General features: G+C 44.1%; 1 protein-coding gene across 4 annotated transcripts in view; it reads left to right on the forward strand.

Annotated features, from left to right (window-relative positions):
• Msra (methionine sulfoxide reductase A) overlaps positions 1-21,372 on the forward strand; it is a 317,918-nt gene that overhangs the window by 141,184 nt on the left and 155,362 nt on the right. For 3 of the 4 annotated variants that reach the window (XM_052191213.1, XM_052191211.1, XM_052191210.1), the window contains one exon: positions 15,473-15,592. The exons of the other annotated variant lie outside the window; for it this stretch is intronic. In XM_052191213.1, the coding sequence (XP_052047173.1) occupies positions 15,473-15,592 (120 nt within the window). The remainder of the gene's footprint in view (positions 1-15,472; positions 15,593-21,372) is intronic. 4 annotated transcript variants of the gene reach the window in all.

Raw genomic sequence — 21,372 nt, forward strand, 5'->3', positions numbered from 1 at the left:
ACAGAACCCCTTTCTCCTTTAGTTTGAATTTAACTTTAGATGTATTTATCATATGTATATAGATGTTTTGCTCGCTTGTGTGCCTGTGCATCATGTGCGTGCTTGATGCCAGAGGAGGTCAGAGAGGTCATCAGATCCTCTGGAACTTGAGTCACAGACAGTTGTGAGCTGTCGTGTGGGTGCTGGGCATTGAACCAGTGCCCTTAACCCTTGAGCTATTGCTCCAGGTGTCAGATTTTGTTATTTTCATGGCTAAGTAGTATTCTGCTTAGGGGGTATATAAACATACACAGCACATTTCCTTTATTCAGTAAGCCACCATGGACACTGGCTAATTCTATCTCTTGGTTGCCTGAGCAGTCCTCCAATGGATACAGGAACATAGACATCCCTTTGGCACATTCATTCCTTTGGGGAAGACCCAGTGGTGGAATTGTTGGATCCTTGAGGATCCATCATATTGTGTTCTACTGATGCTTGTACTAACTTCTATTCTGTGTTTGTTGGGGATATGAATTGGGAGTTATGCATGTGTACAAGTGTGCAGCTGCCAGCTAAGGGTATCTGGTCTCCTCCATCTCTCTCTGCCTTATTTCCTTGGCTGTCTCTCACTGAACCTGGAGCTCTCCATTTTTTTTTTTTTAGCTCCACCAGTGGCCAGCAGGACTCAATGATCCTCCTGTCTCCAACACCTAGCACTACAGTTATAGGTGTGTGTGTGTGTATGTGTGTGTGTGTGTGTGTGTGTGTATGTGTGTGTGTGTATGTGTGTATGTGTGTATGTGTGTATGGTGTGTATGTGTGTATGTGTAGTTACTGTTTTTATTTATGTGGGTGCTGGGATCAGAACCCTGGTCCTCGTGGTTGTGCAGCAAGCTCTTCCACTCACTGAACCATCTCTGCACCCCACACTCTTAACACTGTAGACAAGACTGTTGTTCTCTACATGGTCATCAATACTTTTGGTCTTCTTGATCTTAGCATTCTAGCTACAGTAAGATGATATCTCATTATGGTTTTCATTTGCAATTTTCCTAATAGCTAATAAGGTTGGCCATGTTTTCATATACGGCCTGGCCTTGTATGTCTTCTTTTGAGAAATGTCCACTTAGATAAATTGCCCATTTAAAGATCATCACCACTATCATGATCATTATCACCATCATTATTACATCATCATCCTTATCTACTATTGAGTCATTTGAGCGCTGTATTTACTCTAATTGCCAATCCCTTATCAGAAAAGGGATACTTTGCAAACATGTATGCCATTGTGCAGGCTGTCTCTTCACACAGTTGCTCTTCAGAAGCAGTTTATTTTGATATAACCTCATTTATCTCTTTCTGCTTTTGTTTGTGCTTTGGAGATCTTTTTCAAAAATTGGTTGCTCATGTCAATGTCCTGAAGTGTCCCTGTGTTTCCTAATAGCAATGTTGTGGTTTCCATTTTGGACTTATCTCTAACCCTCTCTCTTTGAGCGGCTTTTCCTTCAGGGTGCTGCTTTCATGGCTATCTACTTTCTCACCATTATTTATTGACAGATTGCTCCGTCTTCCCTCATGCTCCTGGGGCCTTTGCTCAAAGTTCATTTGGCTGTTACTGTGCAGAGTTATCTTGGGCTACTTTGCCCTGGTCCATTGACCCATGTGTCTGATGTTATGGGAGGGTCAACCTGTTTTGATTAGTGTTCTTCATAATGCATTTTCAAATTTGGTATTATGGTGCCTGCAACTTTTTAAAAATCTTGTTCCTCAGGTTTGTTTTGATTGAAGTTTTGTTTTGGTTTTGTTGTTTGTTTGTTTGTTTTGGTATGATTTTAGGATTGCTTTCTTTGTTTCCGTGGAGACTGTCATTGTTGTTTTGGTTAGGATTACATTGAGCTTGTCAGTCACTTTGCCTAGGTTGAAACTTTATACCAGTATTAATTCTCCCAATATGGCAGCCTGGGATAATCTTTTTGCTTTTTGATGTCTATTTCAATTTTTTTCTCAGTGTTTTATAGTTTTCATTCTGTAGTTCAGTTAGTTTCTTGGTTAAATTTATTCCTAGCTATTTTTGTGGCTCTTGTTGAGCAGGATGTCTTAAATCTAGGTCACTCATAGTATATGGAAACCCCACGGGTTCTGTGTGCTGCTTTCATGCCCTGTAGCTTTACTGAATTTAACATACATTTATTAACCCCTTACTGAATACCAAGCACTCACTGCTGTAAGAGGAATATTTTGGCAGGGAAAATACTGAAAACTAGGAAATGTCATTAGGAAGAAATAGAGTGAAAATGGCTGCACAGCACATGGCGCAGGGGGTGTGGGTGACTCAGGGGGAAGCACACACTGCAATACCAAGTTATGTGGCTGCTTGTGGAGCCCTGAGCGTGGATTCCTGGCATGCCCCGTGGGCTAAGCTAGCAGCAGAGACTTAGCACTTTTGATTTTTTAAACCATCTTTCTAGAGCAAAATGGTGCCTGACCAGGTCATGTGGGCTCGCTCACACTGATACTGCTCAGCCCCATGCAAACACTCGGCTTGTCAGCTGTCTTGTTCCTGCCTCCGTCTTGCCACCTGTGCACTAAGAGGAGTGGCTTTGCACTGACCCTGCCATCTGTCCTCTCTTCTTCTGAGAGAAGGAGAGCCGTTTATGCTGACCCCGGTTGTCTTCTGCCATTTCACTGCTTTTCAAGAAGGCTAACAGAGGGGCAGGCAGTGGCTGCAGATGGCTTTGGGAAGCTTTCGGGAAAATGTCTCCATCTGGGGCTTCTTCCCCACCTCCATATGCCCTGAACTCTCTCTTAGGAGAGAGCTGGAGCTGAGTGCATCCCTCTGTGGTAACTGGCATCCATTGCAAATGTCATGGCTATTTGTTCGTTGACATTCCCTAGATCTTCTACCCTCTATCAAAGAGAAAACCAACTTGTTAGTACCTTGTAGAGTGCAGAGCCCGTGACAGATACATCTGGGGAACAGAAGAGTCAAGGATGCTCTTTGCCACAGTGAATGCTGGTTCTGGTTTCTCTGGGCTCATTTTTGGCCTAGCCAGCTGCTGAGCAAACTTGTCAGGTTCTGTGGGCACCCTGTCTACCCCCTCTGCCACCCTCCCCCCAGGGGGTCCTTTTGCATCCTCAGAATTGAAAGTCTGTGTTTGTCAAATCCATTGCTATCCTCTAGCACAACTTGAAGCCACTGGCTCTTCAGCCACCTGGATATGTGTTGTGTCTGGTGGCAGAGCCAGGCAGGCTCCCATGTGCCTGGGGCATTCTGTTCAGGGGAATGCAGGGCCTCCTCACACCATCCCTGGGGAAGCATCTGTGGGTCTCCTGTCTTTTTAAAGGCCACAGACTCACTGGGGTGCATCGTGAGGAAAGCAGATGGCCTTGGACGCAGAGGTGTCTGGTGAGATGCGACTGTGAAGACTTGGAATCAGCATGGCATAGGGGAGCTTCAGCAAGCTCTCAGGGCTGCTGTCATATGGTCAGTGAGTCAGCAGGTTGTCATAAGGAGGGGAGGCTGACTTTGGTCTTTGTGGCCTCAAAGGAGAGGACTAGAGGGGCAGAAGCTCTTTGGTTTAATGGAGGAAGAGTTTTCCAGCTGTTGTTAGATTTACTGAGGAGAACTGGGCTTCTTTAAGCTTTTTCTAGACAATTGATTGCCAGGATGTATAAGGAGTTTTGAACATTCACAAGGCACTTAAGCTAGATTAGAGGCAGAGTCTTTCCAGCCATGGGGTTCTGATTCTTAAAGTGTGTGTGTGTGTGTGTGTGTGTGTGTGTGTGTGTGTATGTGTGTGTGTGTGCTAGGGGAAGTGGGGAGAACCCAGAAGTGCTTAATCCTGATGCTGAGGCTGAGTAGTACAGGCACACACATATCCGTGCATGCACACATCCACACGTGTGCAATCAGAGGGGAGCCTGAAGAGAATGCTTTATCAGGTTCAAGCAGCATTAGGAACGGATGTGGACAGAAAGCAATTAGTCATCATCAAATATTAAAAATATCAATCAGCTCCTACTTGCTGTATGGCATCTCTAATTAGCAAAAAGTGTTTTTAAATTTTGTAGTTTCAAGTAAGGGTTGTGGTAAGGAGGGCATCTCACTGAGTCTTTTAACACAATGTGTAAAACTAAAGTCATTCGGGAGAACAAAGGGAATAATTAATTCCATCAAAGCTGTCTTCAGGCTCTTTCTTTCCTGTCCTTTCCTTCCTTGGATCAGCAGCGCCTTGACCAGTTTCTGTCACAAGGACCCACAGAGTTACTACTGTCCCTGTCCCTGCCTAGTTCACCTTCAGAACAAAGATCTGCACTGCCCATTGTGACTGGATTTGCATATCCCTCTGTGCCCTGGTGGGAGATCTCATTTGGGTGTCAGTCTGTCCCTTTAAGGAGGATGGCCTTGGAGATGTGCTTCATACAGTGTCTACTCCAGTCGATGGTCACTGATAAGCACTGACCATGCGATTCAGTTGTATAGTCTTGTCCCGCAAGCAGCCACTATCTGCTTCAGATCAGCTGTCCCGGCTTGAAAAAGTCCATCAGGATTGGGCCATTGATTGATGTTCCCTTAGAGAAGTGGAGGCTGGGGAGGGTTGTTAGGCCTTCACCCAAGACTGCAACCACCCTCCAGCCATCTGTATGTAGTTCTGCTGTAATGGCAGGCAGCCCCCTCCAGGTGTGAAGAGTATATAGGGTCAGGGGAGTTAGCTGATAAAGGGGTCCTTTAGAAGGGCTGTGTGTGCTTTTCAGCTAGTGACCCCTCACCAGTGTTCTGAAAGGAAGCCCAGTAAACTCCTTGGTCCCCAGGGTGCAAATGGTGCAGTTTTAGTTTAGTTTGCTGCTGGGATCATGAGAGGAGGGAATGGATATTGTTCATGTCTCCCAAGGAAAGGGATTCGTGTAATAAACTACACAGGGTTCACAGGCTGTGCTTATCTAGTGGGTGATGCTGAACTCTCTGCAGAGACTTGCAGTTCAGAAGCTGTGTCTTGTTCACTGGAAGGATGCTTAGCGGTGAGTCCAGTGTCTCTGAGGTTGTGTCTCGGGTGGCTATAGGAGAGGGAACAGCAACTTTTAATTCCATGCACGCCTGGCCTGAATCCCACCCTGCCTTGCTTCCATCCTTGTACAAGTGACCTCAACAATCTTAACTCCCATCTCCTCCTCCTTCAAGTACTACTTTGTCTTCTCACAGGGTTTGGGAGAGAAACCAATTCCCTCCCTCCTTCCCTCCTTCCCTCCTTCCCTCCTTCCCTCCTTCCCTCCTTCCCTCCTTCTCTCCTTCCTTCCTTCCTTCCTTCCTTCCTTCCTTCCTTCCTTCCTTCCTTCCTTCCTTCCTTCCTTCCTTCCTTCCTCTCTCCCTCCCCCCTCCCTCTCTCCCTCCCTCCCTCCCTTCCTTCCTTCCTTTTCTCTTCTCCTTTCCTCTCATCTCCTCCCTCCCCTCCCCTCCCCTCCCCTCCCCTCCCCTCTCCTTCCTTCCCCTCCCCTCCCCTCCCCTCTCCTCCCTTCCCCTCCCCTCCCCTCTCCTCCCTTCCCCTCCCCTCCCCTCCCCTCTCCTCCCTTCCCCTCCCCTCCCCTCCCCTCTCCTCCCTTCCCCTCCCCTCCCCTCTCCTCCTTTCCCCTCCCCTCCCCTCCCCTCCCCTCCCCTCCCCTCCCCTCCCATCCCCTCCCCTCCCCTCTCCTCTCCTCTCCTCTCCTCTCCTCTCCTCTCCTCTTGTCATATAAAGAAAAGGGCATCGGGCTGTCTATTGACTGTAGGAATAATTTCATTTCCTTGCTGGTATTAGAGTTAAAGTCACAGCTCCAGGGAAGGCAGAGACCAGAGAATGGGATTCAGTATACCTCGTGTCACTACAGAGCTAGTGTCACTTGGTAGCCAAATCAAATGTTCACAGTGTTACTGTCAGCTGACTTCTAGATGATAAATGGAGACTCCAAGACCTCATTCTGCAAGCCAGAAGCCCGCCGCTGTGCCCCTATTTGATACCATCATTCTGCTCAGGCTCAGGGTGACAGAGACCCAACCTGTGACAGCACGGAGGTGACAGAGTGGGGGTGAACATGTGAAGCATTAGGCTTTGGAAAGTTTTGGCTCCCAAGAGGCCACTGAAGGGATACTTGTGTTGAGTGGTGACTGGAGCTGAACCATAGAGTGTCACGATTCTCCAGAGATTGAAGGTGATGGGAGAAGTAGCTCTCACTGTGGATGAGGGTGTCTGCAATACATGTGTGTATCCTCACATACATATATGTGTGCATGCATGTGCTTGTGTGTATGTGTATGTGTGTGTGTATGTATGTGTGTGTACATGTTTGTGTATGTGTGTGTGTATCCATATGTGTGTTGAAAAACTCAGCATTAGCTGGGATACTGTTACACCAGATGTGTTAGAGAAACATGGAAATGAAGTGTACGTTTAAAATAATTATTTATTTTTTGCCTTCAAATGAGCAAGGCAAGGGGAGTGAACATAAAAAAAGAACCCAAAGTAGAATACTATCACAGAAAACAAAGAAGGGTCATAAACAGAAAACAAGGCTCTGTAAATAGTTTAAAATAGCAAGAATAAATATATTAACACCACTAATAAAAGATAACAAGTTTTCAAATACTGTTATATGCTGCTTGCAAGATGCATACCTAAAACAAAGACATATGGAAGAATTAAAAACAAAGAATTGGAAAAGATATGCCATATATATATATATATATATATATATATATATATATATATATATATATAAAGATAACTGGAGGACAGTATTATTAGTAAAAATAATTTTAAGAACAAGTCTTTTAATAGCATTCAATAGAGACAGTAAACAAAGGCACAGTGCCAAGAAGGTGAAACAGCAAGGGACTCGGAGATGCTAACAACACAGCCTACAATTATATAAAAACTAACAGAACGAAAGCAAGCATGAGGTATAAGAGGCTATTTCAGAGAGCTTAATCTGCCAGAACATTGAATGGGCCCAAATGGTTTAACTTATAATGTCCCAAGCTTGCACATAACTGTCTGGAAAACACTGTACCCAAGTCATAAATGCTCTAGTTGGCTTTAACTGTCAACTTGAAACAGCCTAGAGTCACCTGAGAAGGGTTTAATTGAGAGATTTCCTAGATAATATTGGCCTTTGGGCATGTCTATGAAGGATTGCCTTGGTTGTTGACTGATATGGGGGAGTCCAGCCCACTGTGGGTGGTATCATTCTCTGGGCAACAAGTCCTGGGGTCTCTAAGAAAGCTAGGTAAGCATGGGTCTGGGATTGAGCCAGTAGGTAGCATTTCTTTGTGGTTTCTGCTTCAAGTTCTTGTATTGGCTTTCCTCAGTAATGGGCTTTATCTGGAAGTATAAGCTGAAATAAACCCCTCCCTCTTCTAAGTTGCTATTGTTCAGCAACACCAAGGAAACTAAAAATGTTTATAGTTTTCAAGTGCATGTGGATCACTTGGAAAAACTGTTACAATTGATAAGTTGTAACAGGATATAGTAAAATCCAGTTTCTAACCCAATGCAATTAAGTTAGAAATAAAGATTAAAAGAACAATTAACAACCTCACATTTTTAACTGCATACTCTTAATTAATCCATGTGTTGGAAGGGAATAAAATGGGGGCTAGAGAGATGGCTTTGTAGTTAACAGCCCTTGACACTCATGCAGAGGACCTAGATTCAGTTCCTAGCACCTATTGCAACCATCTGTAACTCAAGTTCCACTGGCTCCCATGTCCTCTTCTGACTTCTGAAAATTGCATGCACATAATGCTCATATGTTCTCTGCAGTCTAATAAGGCATTCTCAGTAAGATGTATGAGATAAGGGTCTTTTCATTTTTTTTTAATGAAAGTGTATACAACATATTCTGATCACAGTTTCACCTCCCATCTCTTCCCCACCCAACCAGCTCCATACCTTCCTTTTTTCTCGTTAGAAAACAAGCAGGTGAATGAAAAAAAAAAACAGATTTTTTTTTAAAGAGAAAAAGCACAAGAAACACACGTACACCCATAAGTACAGATGTGCATACACACAAAAACAAGACCCATAGCACACAAGCACAAGGCCAGGGGGATAAAAATCATCAAACAAAGTAATACAAGACAATAAATAAATACATCTACAAAGACACCACTGAGTGTGTTTGTGTTGGCCATTTACTGCCGGGCATGGGACCTATGCCTAAGTGGGGTTTATATAACCAGTGAGACGCCTTTGGGAAAACAATGACTTTTCCTTAGCAAGCAGTTGTCAGTTTGGAGATAACTTCATGGTTAGGTATGGGAGGTCGTTTTATGTCACCCTTCTTACTCAGCCTTGTGCAGTGGTGCCAGTGAGGGGGAAAGCTATGAAACTCCCATCTTGTAGAATCAATGTGAACCTGGAGACAAGCTAGTAGAAGTAATAAGACTCCTTAGAGTTCTCTGAGTCTAGAGGAAGTCTACTGAAATCAGTGAAATTTCTTTCCTCTAGGAGGAAGCAATAAGAACATGTAATAGGAGAACATAGTATTTATAAGAACAACACGACTCAGGGCACATAGAACAATGTCAAATGGAAACATGTCGGCTTGTGTGGAAACGGTATCGTGGTGTCAAAGTCTATCCAAGAAAATTTGCAGAAATGAAAAGTGAAATTAGACTCATTGATAGAAAGATTAGGTATTATTAACATGCCAAATACTTTTAAATTAATCTATAAATTCAATGTAGTTCTAGTCAAAATCTTAAAAGGGTATTTTTATGGAACTTGACAAGCTGATATTGAACCAAATTGGGAATACTAAAGGGTCAGAATAGCAAAGAAGACTTTGAGGAGCAAGGTAAGAGGATTCACTGTCAGGTATCAGGGCTCATTAGAAGAAGGCGGTTAGAACTCCTGATCTTTGCCAGTACATTTGGACTCCCTTCAGGGCTCTCCACGCAAACCAGTGATTTGAGACTTAGCTCTAGCTCACTCTTTCTCTCACCGGCTTCCCTATTGCCAGGACATCTTTTGAACTCTGTCTTTAAGATATATTCCAGGGCCTGGGGAGATGCTCAGTCAGTAAAGTGCTTGTCTTGCAATCATGAGACCCGAGTTCATATCATCAGAATCCACATAAAAGTTGGGTGTGGTGGTTCACATCTCTAACCCTAGTGCTGGGCAGAGGCAGAGGTTGGTGGATCTCTAGTACTCCTCGGCCAGCCAGCTTAGCCCAACCAGGAACTCCAGGCTCAGTGAGAGACCCCGTCTCAGGGAACCAAGGTGAGGAGCAATTGAGGAAGACTTGATGTCAACATTTGGCCTTATACACATGGACACACATATGTACATGTACACAGTCAAGCTACACAAATACATATATGTATGTACATGTTATATATAGAATATATACATATGGAATATATATGTGTATATTCCAGAGTCTAATCATGGCTCCTGACTGTTTCTGCCAATGACTGGTCCTCCACTATCAGAATCTCCCACCTGACAACCATCTTCCTATCCATACCCTGAGTCTGTCTGGTCCTACATAGAGAACAGCGGGAGAATCCTCATGCCTCCCATGATCAGCACTCACCAGCATCTGCCCATCTCTTTCAGATAAAATTCCAAGTCCTTGCATTATCTGTCAGGGCCAATCTGAGGCCTGGTTGGCCTCACTTCCATGGGCACCTATGCCATCTTTCCCCTCACTCAGACACACGGTTTCTTTCTGTGTGACAGACTCATTGCTGGTACATGAGACGTCAGGCAGAGGGCTGAGCGATCTCCACACTGCTGTGGCTGGCATCTGTTTGAAGTCAGCATCTCTTTAGGGCCCACATTGAGTACTGTTAACCCGCCCTCTCCACTCCTGCTCTCTCTCATATCGCTCGCTCTATTCTTCTTACTTTTTAAAATTCTTTTTTTGTACTTCTCTCTGTATCATTTGTTTATTGATTTCTGTGTTTCTTTGTATTTATCCACTGAAATCTATACCCTAAAAAAGGGTAAGGTCGTGACTGTTTCTTAGTTCCTGTACTCCAAGTGCTTAGGCCACTTCCTGGCATCTAGCAGACACTGCATAAATAGTAACTGAATACACGAATGAACAAGAGTATAGTATGGATGTGAGGACAGATAGATGAATAGAATATAACAGAGATTCCTGAAGGAAAAAAACCTTACCTATTGATGTGTGTGGTGTGTGTGTGTGTGTGTGTGTGTACTATTTAGTAAGTAACTATTGCTTTGGGATCTTTGTACTTAAAAATAAAGTTAAATTGAATCCCTACCTTACACACAAAATTGACTTCCAGATAGTTTAGGAACTAAAATGAAGAGTAACTTAGCTTTCTTGTTTGAACGCACATGCACAACTACACATACTCAAAACCAAGAAATAGAGTATCTTTATTAAACTGGATTCATTAACCTCAATCATCATTTTCACTCCCCACTTACTTCTGGCACATGTGCCTCCTCAGGGGACATTGTCTAACTGAAGCCTGGCTATCCTCCTTGCCAGGGGTTCTTGCTTGTTCCCTAGTAAATATTAGGAAATTGACTTTTGACTTGCAGTTGATGTTTTTGTCATAATTACTAGTTACTTTTCTATTGCTGTGATAAAACCTATAGAAAGTAACCTATAGAAGAAAAGGTTTATTTGAGCATATGGTTCCAGAAGGGTGAGAGTCCCTCATGCCTTCTAAACCTCCCCAAACAGCTGGGGACGGATGGAGCTGGGGACCACGTATTCAAACCACCACATTTACTCCCTGACTCCCATATTCTCAAGGCCATCTTATAATACGTTTAGTCCAACTTCAAAAGTCCCCCAGTCTTTCACAATATCAACGTTGTTTAAAAGCCTAAGTTCAAAATCTCTTCTGACAGTCAAGTCCATCCATCTCTTAATTGTAAACCCCTGTAAGATAAAAAAGCAAATTAATGCTTCTAACATATAGTGGCATAAAATGCACGTTACCATTCCAAAAGGAGAAATGGGGGCACAGTGAGAAAATATTTGACCAAAGCAATATGGACTTTTGCAGGGCAAATTCCTGTAGCTCCATATCCAGTGTCAAAAGGCTTAGATGGCTCCACCCTTCTAGCTTTGCTGCCTGCAGCAGACACTCTTGGGGTTGGTTCCACTCGCTGTCTGCAGCTCTCTTTGGCAGATAGCCCCATGACTCTGGCGTCTCTAACATCTTGGGTCTTTAAGGCAATCCAGGCTCACTTTCACAGCTTCATATAGGAACCTTTCAGGGCCTCCATGTAGGGATTCCCCTGCCATATGCCTGGCCTCAGCAGCTCTCCTTAACCATGGAGGGAGATTCTACAACACGCTGTGTATCCCTCATGTCTCAAAAGCCAGAAACATGTAGACAATGCTGCCAAGTTTGCCTGCCTGCTTGGGATGGAGCCTGGCCCCCTTGAATCAACATTTTCCTTTTGTCGTTGATTTTTAAAAGCAGAAACACACTTTAGCCCCTTCCTTTGTAAGAGCTGGAAGCTGACTTGGATGAGGTCTTGCCTTGAGGACACCCTTCCCTTTATTCCAATACAGATCAGGCCTCTCTTAACCCCCTTGTCTGCAAGCCTTGGCTGGAACATTAAGATGCCTGGTGCTCTTTTTCTTAAACTGTATCTTATTGTCTGACCTGCTCTTTTTCAAGGTAGATCTTCATAGTAGTGATTACTAACAACCATGTGAGAGTCAATAGTCGGATATCTTGAGACCTCCCCCAACAAGGAAATTAGTACATTACTCAGGCAAGTTCTTGGATAAAACCAGATAGCCATATTCTTTGCCAGTATATCACAAGAATGAACTCTGGCTCCCCTTTGAAATCCCTTGAGCTGGACTCGCATGACTCTCAGTCTACATGACTCTCAGAACTACTGTCTTCTAAGCCTTCCACCAGCATAGCCCATTAAGGCCAGGATGGCTTACTATTCTCAACCAGTTTTCTAATCCCAAATCCCAACATTTTCTCTACCTCTCTAGAAATGGCATGGCCACAATAACCTATTCCTGGTATCAACTACTATATTAGTCATTTTTCTATTCTTATGATAAACTTCATGACCATGATGGTGGAGCAGAGAGCAGCAGGGGACAGGATCAGATGCTGGCAGCAGCAGCTCGGGGCTCACTGCTTGAATGTCAAGCACAAGACAGAAAACTGGGAATAATGTGAGTCTTAAAAAAAACCTTACCTCTAGTGCTATGCGTCCTCTAACAACCCCACATCTCCTAAGCTTCACCAAACAGCTCCACCACCTAGGTCTCAAATGCCTGAGACCATGGGGACATCTCATTCAAACCTCCACAGCTTGTCTACTTCCAGATACATGTTAAGTTTTAAAAGCTTATAGAACAGTCAACTCCTTTTCTGTGGGGAATGCCTCAAGATCCTTCACGGCTGCCTGAAGTAACAGGACACTGTGCGTCCATTCTGTGGCTTCTAGTCAGTGTATTAGAACTCCTGTGCTTATCCCGCTCACACTTTGAGGCCTTCGCTAAGGTACACAAGTGGCAATGTTTGCACTGAAATACTGTCGCAGTGGATCTGATACCTGCAGTGGCAATGTCACTAATGGGTGGGGAGCGTAGACATGTGGACATGCCGGACAGGAGACGGCTCCTGTACTTACTGGAAAGAATGGAGTGAAGTGAAATCACACTGCACAAGGTGGGGCACAATTTAAAAGCCAGGAAATGGTTATTTCTGGACATTCCTACTGAATAATATATTTTTAGATAAATGATTGTTGGCCAGAAAGTGAAGCCACAGATAAAGGAGGGCCACTGTACCATACAGATGGGTGGCCTGGACAGCATGGACCAGCTGGGCCGCCAGGAAAGGTCGTGGAGGATGGACTCCGACTGTGGGAGTCCACAGCACCCTTGCGCCATCACCTCCGGTCAGCATGCAGGGCAGCGCTGCTTTCTCCCTGCACCCTCCACAGGCGATGCCTACAGCTCTCTGCACCTCAGGGCGCTGCTTGGCTCCTTTTGCTTCTCCAGCCTTTTGTCTCTGCTCAGCCCAGACTCTGCAAGAGAACCGGCTTGTCCGTGGCGCCTTTGTTATAGAAACAGGGCACTCGGTTTTAAAGGTGCTCAGTGCATTTGTTATATTTACTACCAGCAAACAATTCACTTGGCAGCAGGAAAGATGGTATTACAGTGGGCAGCTCAAAAAACATATATGCTTCTGCTGTCTTTACATGTTCTACTTTGAAAAAAAAAGTTTGTCACTTTTAAATGAATAGTAATCTACAACCCCCCCCAAAAAATGTTTTTTGAGCATAGGGTCTTGCTCTGTAGCTAATGCTGGCCTTGAACTTGATGAAATCCAAGCCTTCCCTGTGCTGGGATTACAGGTGTGAGCTGCCACACCAAGGACAGAAAATTCTGAAAAATAAAACAGTCTTTTTCACACATTTCACTCTGATAGAACCATGGTTACGACTTGAGTATATTTCTCTCCAGTCTGTTTTGGTATGGTTATTTCTTTATGGTTATAATAAAATCATGCATATAATTGTGTTTTCCCTTTTAATTTAGCTGTAGATAATTATGATATAATCATATACATGCTGTACTATCAACATAATGGTAATTTTTACTGCATCGGATTTTATTATTTTGATTTATCACCATTGAAAGCTATTAACCTATTTTTGTTAGATTTCTTATCCCATTTTAGCAAGTAGAACATTTCTGAATATGGTAGAACTTTCTGTCCACCATCCTTTTTTAGTGGCTATGTTGCTGTGAATTTTTTAGGAGTACAATACTGACAAATGTCAAGAATGTGATAAATTTGTTCTTAGAGTCCCATCACAAGTCCAGCTAGTGTAGACTGTGTGAGCCGGAGGCACGTGGTAGTGTAGACTGTGTGAGCCGGAGGCACGTGCTAGTGTAGACTGTAAGCTGGAGGCTTGTGCTAGTGTAGACTGTGTGAGCTGGAGGCTTGTGCTAGTGTAGACTGTGTGAGCTGGAGGCTTGTGCTAGCTTATCCACTCTTATCTTACCTAGAACTCAGTATGGTGATTTGGATAAAAAGTAAGTATTTCACTTACTTTTCCATAGGCTTCATTATTTGACCATTTGGTCTTCAGTGCATGGTGCTGTTTGTGGAAGTTACAGAACTTTTTCGAGGTACACCCTTGCTGGAGGAGGTCCATCTCTGGGGGAGGGCTTTAAGGGTTTGTAGCCTCACCCCACTTCCAGTTCTTTTGGTCTTCTTGTGTATGGTTGAAATATAATCTCTCAGCTTCCTGTCCCCAGCATTACTGACACATCACTCTTTGGAACTGTAAGCCAAAATGGACTCTTCCTTAAGTTGTGTTTGGCCATAATTTATCACAGCAACAGAAAAGTAATCAATAAAATCCAATATGGCTTTTAAAAGGCATATAAAACTTTAGAGAGGGAGCAGTCTCTCTATGGGGAAGTAGGCCAGAGAACAGCAGGTGTACTGAGCAGTCAGGGAACTCCTGTAGAGGGTGGAAGCCCTGTGTGTTCGCTGTAGGCCTTATGATGTGTGTGTGTGTGTGTATGTTTGGAGGAGGGGGGCTTAGTTTTTATCAGATGACAAAGGGATCTAGTAACTGGTGTAAATAAGGTGATAGTGGCTTTGTTGATTGTGACTTCTTGGCCGCCCCACCCCCACCTCAGACCCCTTACTCATGCTCAGTAACAGAACTCAGAAAATTTTACTTTCGGTGAGCCTTGCTTCATCACTTGCAAATTTATTGTTACTTTTATTAAAACCGAACATATCTATGAAATTGTTAATTGGCAATAACTGCCTCAGTCTTTATTGATCTTGTGTGTTTCCCCATTTCAATCAATAGAGCCTTACATAACTGTGTAACAGTGATCCTGAAGCTGATGATCACATAAATTTGTATTAACTTATGAAGCAAATGCATAAATATCCTTAAAATAGTTACCCTTTTACTATGTTGTTGGGAAAAGTGTATTTTTACTACTCCAGGGTTTTCCATGTTTTTATAGTGTGAGAATAAACAGATATTCTATGCAAATAATCTTTAAATTATTTTAAGGAAGTTTAAAATGTCTGTTCATTTTCGTTTACATGTGTGCATGCTTGCATGCAGACATAGGAGGACAACTCCTAGGAACTGATTGTCTTCTTCTATCTGTTGAAGCCTCTTGTTATTTCTGCACGTGCTTCAGGGTGATTCTCAGGTCCTCACCCCACCACCATTTTGCCACAAGAGTCCTGGGATGACAGACGTGAGGCACTGCATCCAGCTATTGTGTCTCTGGACTTAAAACTCCAGCCATCAGGGTCCCACAGCAAGTTTTACCTGCTGAGCCATCTTGTTGGCACTAAAACCTTGTCGTATAAGACAGTCTCAGGCCATTTTGATCATCAAATAACAGGAACAGCTTCTTCATTTGACTAGCAGCCCTGGTGACACACAGTGACCGACTTAATTTGGATACATGCTTTCTTTGTGTTTTGTACTTGCAGGCATGGGCTGCTTCTGGGGAGCTGAGCGCAAGTTCTGGCTCTTGAAAGGAGTGTATTCAACCCAAGTGGGGTTTGCAGGAGGCTACACACGCAATCCCACCTACAAAGAGGTCTGCTCAGGTAGGGACAGGGGATCAGTCACTGGAAGAACAGGGGCTCATCCCTACTGGTGGTGGCAAGATCTTTGAAATGGAAAATACATATATTTAAGAATGTATACTTTCTGTCTGTTTTTGTTTAACCATTCCTGTAAATATACCTCTTTGCTTCTCATGTTGTATCTGTAGAGGTCGATGAACTTCCCACGGAATGTATTTTATTCTTTTGCTGTGGAAAAAAAAATCACATAACATTTGGTTGATTGGAATGATTGTGCATTTAGCTTAGCAAAGTGGGCTGGGCTCAGCTTGGCAGATCTTCTTTGAGGCCCTCTGATGTCACTTACGGGACCGTAGTTACCTGGTGGGAAGTTCAAGGACCAGCTGTTCTTAGGTGACCTGTGGCCATTGTCAGTGCTGGCTGCTGGGCCGCACTCACTGAGAAATGGGGATGTCTCAGACGGGTGTGAGCTAATGCCAATGCTGGTGCGTGTTAAGATCTAGAAACAGCAAGAGGATGAGCCTTGTTCTCCTTGTATTCATTTAATATTGCTCCACTGATTAAACTGGGACACACAGTCTGGCCTGGACAGTGCTCCTGACCCCAGCACAGGGATACAGGGGGGTATGAAGAAATCAAGACCACTGCGATAATGGTCTCCACATGCCTCAGATGTCTCATGCTGGAGACATACTCTCCGGGGAGATGATGAGAAGCCATGCTGTGACACAGGGATCTGTCAATTACCACTTCCTGCCTATATATAAATAAAAGTTTTCTAAAGCACATTTGTATTAGTATTAGTCAGATTCCCTAAAGGAACAGAAACTGATATAAAGAATATATATCTTAAAAGGGAATTATTAGATTGTCTTATACAATGAGGGTAGCCCAGTGATGACTATCTCACAGTGGAGAGGTGGAGATTCTGGTATGAGGCCAGCCGATGTCTCCACAGTCCCAATCTGGTGTTGAAAACCTCGAGGATTCCTGGAGAGCTGCTGATCTTCAGTCTATGCTGGAATCCTGAGCAAGTTGCTCCCTTCTCCTTTAGTCTGGGCTGTCACCAGAAGGTGCTGCCCAGGCAAGGTGGGCTTTACCGCTTCAAATAATTTGGCCAAGAAAGTCCCTCACAGGACCACCCAACAGCTTCTATTTTACTTGATTCCAGATGTAGTCAGATTGACAACCAAGGTTGGCCATCACAATAGCAATGTCCATTGCTTTGTTTTTCCGTAGTGTCAATGAACATGTTTGCACCTGAACAGCAAGGGTATGTGGCTCGGCAGGTGCTATGTGGACTGCAAAGTAGGAAGCATTTACTGACCAGCCATTTGCAGAGAAGGACGTGCTGAATTCAGCTGAGGGAGAACATGGGAAGTTGCCCCTGCAGGTAACCAACCCCGTGTCAGTTCCTGCAGGGGTTGGTTTCTGGCATCCAGCAGCTCCCTTGTTTTCCTGCTCCATACCTAACATTGTATGGTATCCTTTTTGGCTAGCCTGGAACTCACCATGTAGACCAGCCTGGCCTTCTACTCACTGAGATCCACTTGCCTCTGCCTCCTAAGTGTTGAAATGAAAGGCGTGTGTCATCATGCCTGCCCCATCCATCTATTCTTGGTACTATTGCAGTAGAGCCTGTTATGTTTCCTCCGGAACTTGTTTCCTTTTCCACCTGGGAGCAGGTTGATATCCATTCTCCCAGTGTCTCTGGGACGTTGATGAGACTAGTGACCATCGCAGAGCAAGACACAGTGGGAACCAGTGATGGTCCTCCTTCCAGGGACCTCTGTGAGCACTCAAGTGCACACACCTACATACAGACAGACATGCATATATATATAGCTAAAAGTAATACAAATATTTTAAGAAGAAAAGAAAAAGAGACAGAGGATGTAGCTCAGTGGTAGAGCACCTGCCTGGTATGTGTTAGGCCCTGAATTCAATCCCTAGGGCCAAAAAAAGTATATCACCACTCTAGAAGGTCTTACTTAGGAAGGCTTCTGGAGACCTGTGGTCTAAGTGATATTTAAAAATATAGTTGGGCCTGGTGACATAGCCCTGTACTTCCACCTGATAAGGAGGCTAAGGCAGGAGAATTACAAATTTAGGGTCTACCTATAGAGTGAGTTCAAGGCTAGCTTAGGCAACTTAGCAAGATCTTGTCTAAAAATAAAGGAAAAAAAGAAGGTGACTTGTCTGGTGTGTGCAAGGCCTTTGGTTCATTCCACAGCCCTACACAGGAAAAAAATGGTGTTCTAAATGTGTGAATACTTTTATCAAGATAAAAGCTTGAGGGCCAGGTGTGCCTGCAATGGCAGCACGTGGGAAGCTGAGGCAGAAGGACGGGAATAAAAGGCCAGCTGTAGGTTTAAGCAGCCTGGACCTTGTAGTGAGACCCTGTTACAAACAAAGAACATATTTTAAAATGGATGGGGGGAAAGCAAGAGGTTTGAAGACATTAATTATGGAAAATTGCTGGGAATCATGGGCTCCTGAGGGAGTAGGGAAGGACCTTGTTGAAAAATAGACATGCCGATTTGTTGGTAAAAGTATAAATTTTTCTTTTGCTTGTCACTGCAGCAATGAATTGCTATGAGAACTTTTGTTCTTGTTTTTCTTGCTCATAGAAAGAATTGAAATACTCCAGGACACGGAATATATTCTTCAGTGGTCAGTCCATATATATATTTGCTTCTGTTTCAAAATTATAGATGCTTATATACAGCTATCCTTAGAGATGAAGAGGGGCTAGAGATCTCCTAGGCTTACTCTCTCGGGCCTCAGAAATAGAAATAAATAGATGCCTTCCTGTAGCTCTAGACATGGAATAATGGCTTAGGAAGGAAAGATTGCTAAGAGAACCCACAAGGGCTAGACAGATGAGCCCCTGGGTGAAGTTGCTTGCTCACAAGCTAGATGACTTGAATTTGAATCTTCAAAACACATGTAAAAGCATCTGAAATCCCAGCATCCCTTATCTGGAAATGGGAGGCAGAGATAAAAGAATCCATGGAAGCTAATGGTCCAGCTAACCGGGCTTTGGGATCTGTGAAGAGATTTCTGTCTCTAACAAGGTAAAAAGGTGTGAACCAGTACCTCATGCTTGTCCCCTGACTTCTATATGCACACCATGGTATGCCCACATATACTCATGCACAGGCGCGCACGCACACACACACACACACACACACACACACACACATGCCACACATATACAAGCACACACAAGCTCATACATATGCAAGCACACATACACAGATTAATAAAGAAATCCCCTAACTACCTGCTCTCCATACTGTTACCCTCACCCTGCAAAGGGCAAAAGCCACTTCTGATACTGTAGACACTTGTTTATATAATCATGACCCCTTTCTGTTCTCCTTTGCCTCACTGACAATATGATTGTTGTGTGAATTTCTACTGCGTGCTAAGCACTATAATAAGTATTTAAGTCTTTTTTTTTCTCACACAATCCCACATGGCATCCCAGTCTCTGTCCTTTACAGAGGCGTTGCCGAGGCTCGGAGAGCTCACGTGACTTACCTTCTCCCCATCTCTGTCCTTTACAGAGGCGTTGCCGAGTCTCGGAGAGCTCATGTGACTTACATTCTACCTTCATTGCTCCCCACTTAGACTTTGTGCCATTGACCTTGGTGTCAGTCTCCCGGCTGTTGCTACAGCTTGGTTGTTCTCCATTCAGCCATTCACATGTCCTTCCTCTTTCAGATCTATTCATTGCTTGAACTTTAAAATACATTGCTGTGTTTCTAAATGACTCCTGCGTAGGAAGAAAAGTATTTGCTTTTTCCTACAGATGTTTGAATTTGAAAGTGAAAAAGGTCCAACTCCTGTTAGGTTCAGTCCATGCAAACAGCTCACATCAGGCTGTGGCAGTGGGTGAAAATGGGACTCAAGCGGTTGGGTGGTGAGGGGAAGATGCAGAGCCGTCCATTCCATCTTAACAGCACTGCCAACATAGGGCACAACAAAAGGTATGGTTGTTATGGAAACTGATTCCTGACTTCAAAGAGATGATGTTGGGTTCTACCCAAACACAAAAGGAAAAGTGATTGGAGTGTGGGGGGTTGGGGTGGGGTGGGGTAGGAGGGTTGTCAGTAATGTTTTTGTTCTGTTTGTAACAGTTGACTGGGTAGAGGTACCCTTGCCTAGGATTGACAGAACCCTTAAATCCCTGAAAGTGGCATCCACTTAGGGAGATAGTGAGAAGGAACCAGTTATAGAATTTTGACTGAGAAAGGGGTATGTGGACAACACAGGGTCCCTTATCTAGACCTCCTCAGAAGCCCCCAGTGCTTCCTGATGGTGGGCAGCTGAAATGCAAGACAGAATTCTGATAGGGGGCATAGGGGAGACAGCAGCTAAGGAAGGAGGTGACTCCACAGGACACACGGGCAATGTCTCTGCTCCTTTTCTGTTGCTGTGATAAAACACCATGACCAAGGCAACTTAGAAAGTATTTCATTGGGCTCATGGTTTCAGAAGGTTAGAGTCCATGGTGATAGAACAAAGGCATAGCAACACGAACAGCTGAGAACTCACATCTTGGTCACAAGTAGGAAACAGAGGCCCATTGGGAATGGCAGGAATCTTTGGAAAGCCTCTCTCCAGTGACACACCTCTTCCAATGAAGCCATGCCTTTCTAATCTTTTCCAAACAATTTGAGTAACTGGGAAGAGATATTTAACTGTATGAGCCTACGAGGTTGCTGATCCTGCAGTCCACTAGGGGAAGGTTTGGTTGACAACTCTAGAGTGCTCTGGGCAGACACTCAGCCTCTGATACCATGCCATTCTCCAGTTTACACCAGCTTCTTGTTCTGATCCATCTGCTGTAGAAACTTGCCTTTTGACCTTCTGTGGAAATCACTACCAGGAAGAAGATACAGCGGGACCATGTCATTTAGGCAGACAGACAAATTCTCATTTCAAATAGAATCAGATGCCGCTTGACGCATGTCTCAGTCCAAGGTGAATTTAGTCTGCAGAGGTTTTCTCTGCTCGTTGGGTTAACCAGGGTGGGACAAGTTTAGGCCTTCAAAGCAGAGAGGCAGAAGAGAGGGCTCCACAGTGCCACCAAATACTGTGACTGTCATCTTGCATTTCCCTTGAGAGCCTTCATCTTTCACATAGAGCCCCATTTCACTGTGATGGAGTTTCCTTATTTACCTTCTCACTTACAGACCTCTTTTAAAAGTACTAATTCTACTGGGACATGTGCCCAAACTTTCTTTGTTCCAATCTGTAGCACAGGCCGGTGTGTCCATGAGAATTGGGAAAAGAAGTGCTCTGGTATTTGCGTGGTTTTGTTTTGCAGTGGTCCAAACATGGAGCTCAGGCTGGCTAAGCACTTGCAGTCCTCCTGCCTCAGCTTCCAGAATCCTTGAGTACAGGCATGCCCCTCACCAGCTTGGATATCCCAGGTATCTCAGGCCTGACCTCTGACCCCTCTTCGAGCCACACTCCTGAGTCTTACACTATGAACATGGCCTCTGCTCAGATGTAGAATGGCCTTGCTCTTGGCACACAGGCCATGCAGAGTCACCATTTCTCCCCCCCATCTCCCAAGACATGCTTGCACTGCAGTGATTTGAAATCCCAGTGGCCACCATTCTTTTCCTAAAATCATTTGCAATGATTCACTCTGCTAGAACCAAACTGGAGTGATGTAGCTGTGAGGCATCTGGATTTTAAGGAAGTATTTCATAAAAGGAGGTAGGTAGGTAGGTAGGTAGGTAGGTAGATAGATAGATAGATAGATAGATAGATAGATAGATAGA

This window comes from Apodemus sylvaticus, chromosome 8, assembly GCF_947179515.1.
Source record: "Apodemus sylvaticus chromosome 8, mApoSyl1.1, whole genome shotgun sequence".
NCBI lineage: Eukaryota > Metazoa > Chordata > Mammalia > Rodentia > Muridae > Apodemus > Apodemus sylvaticus.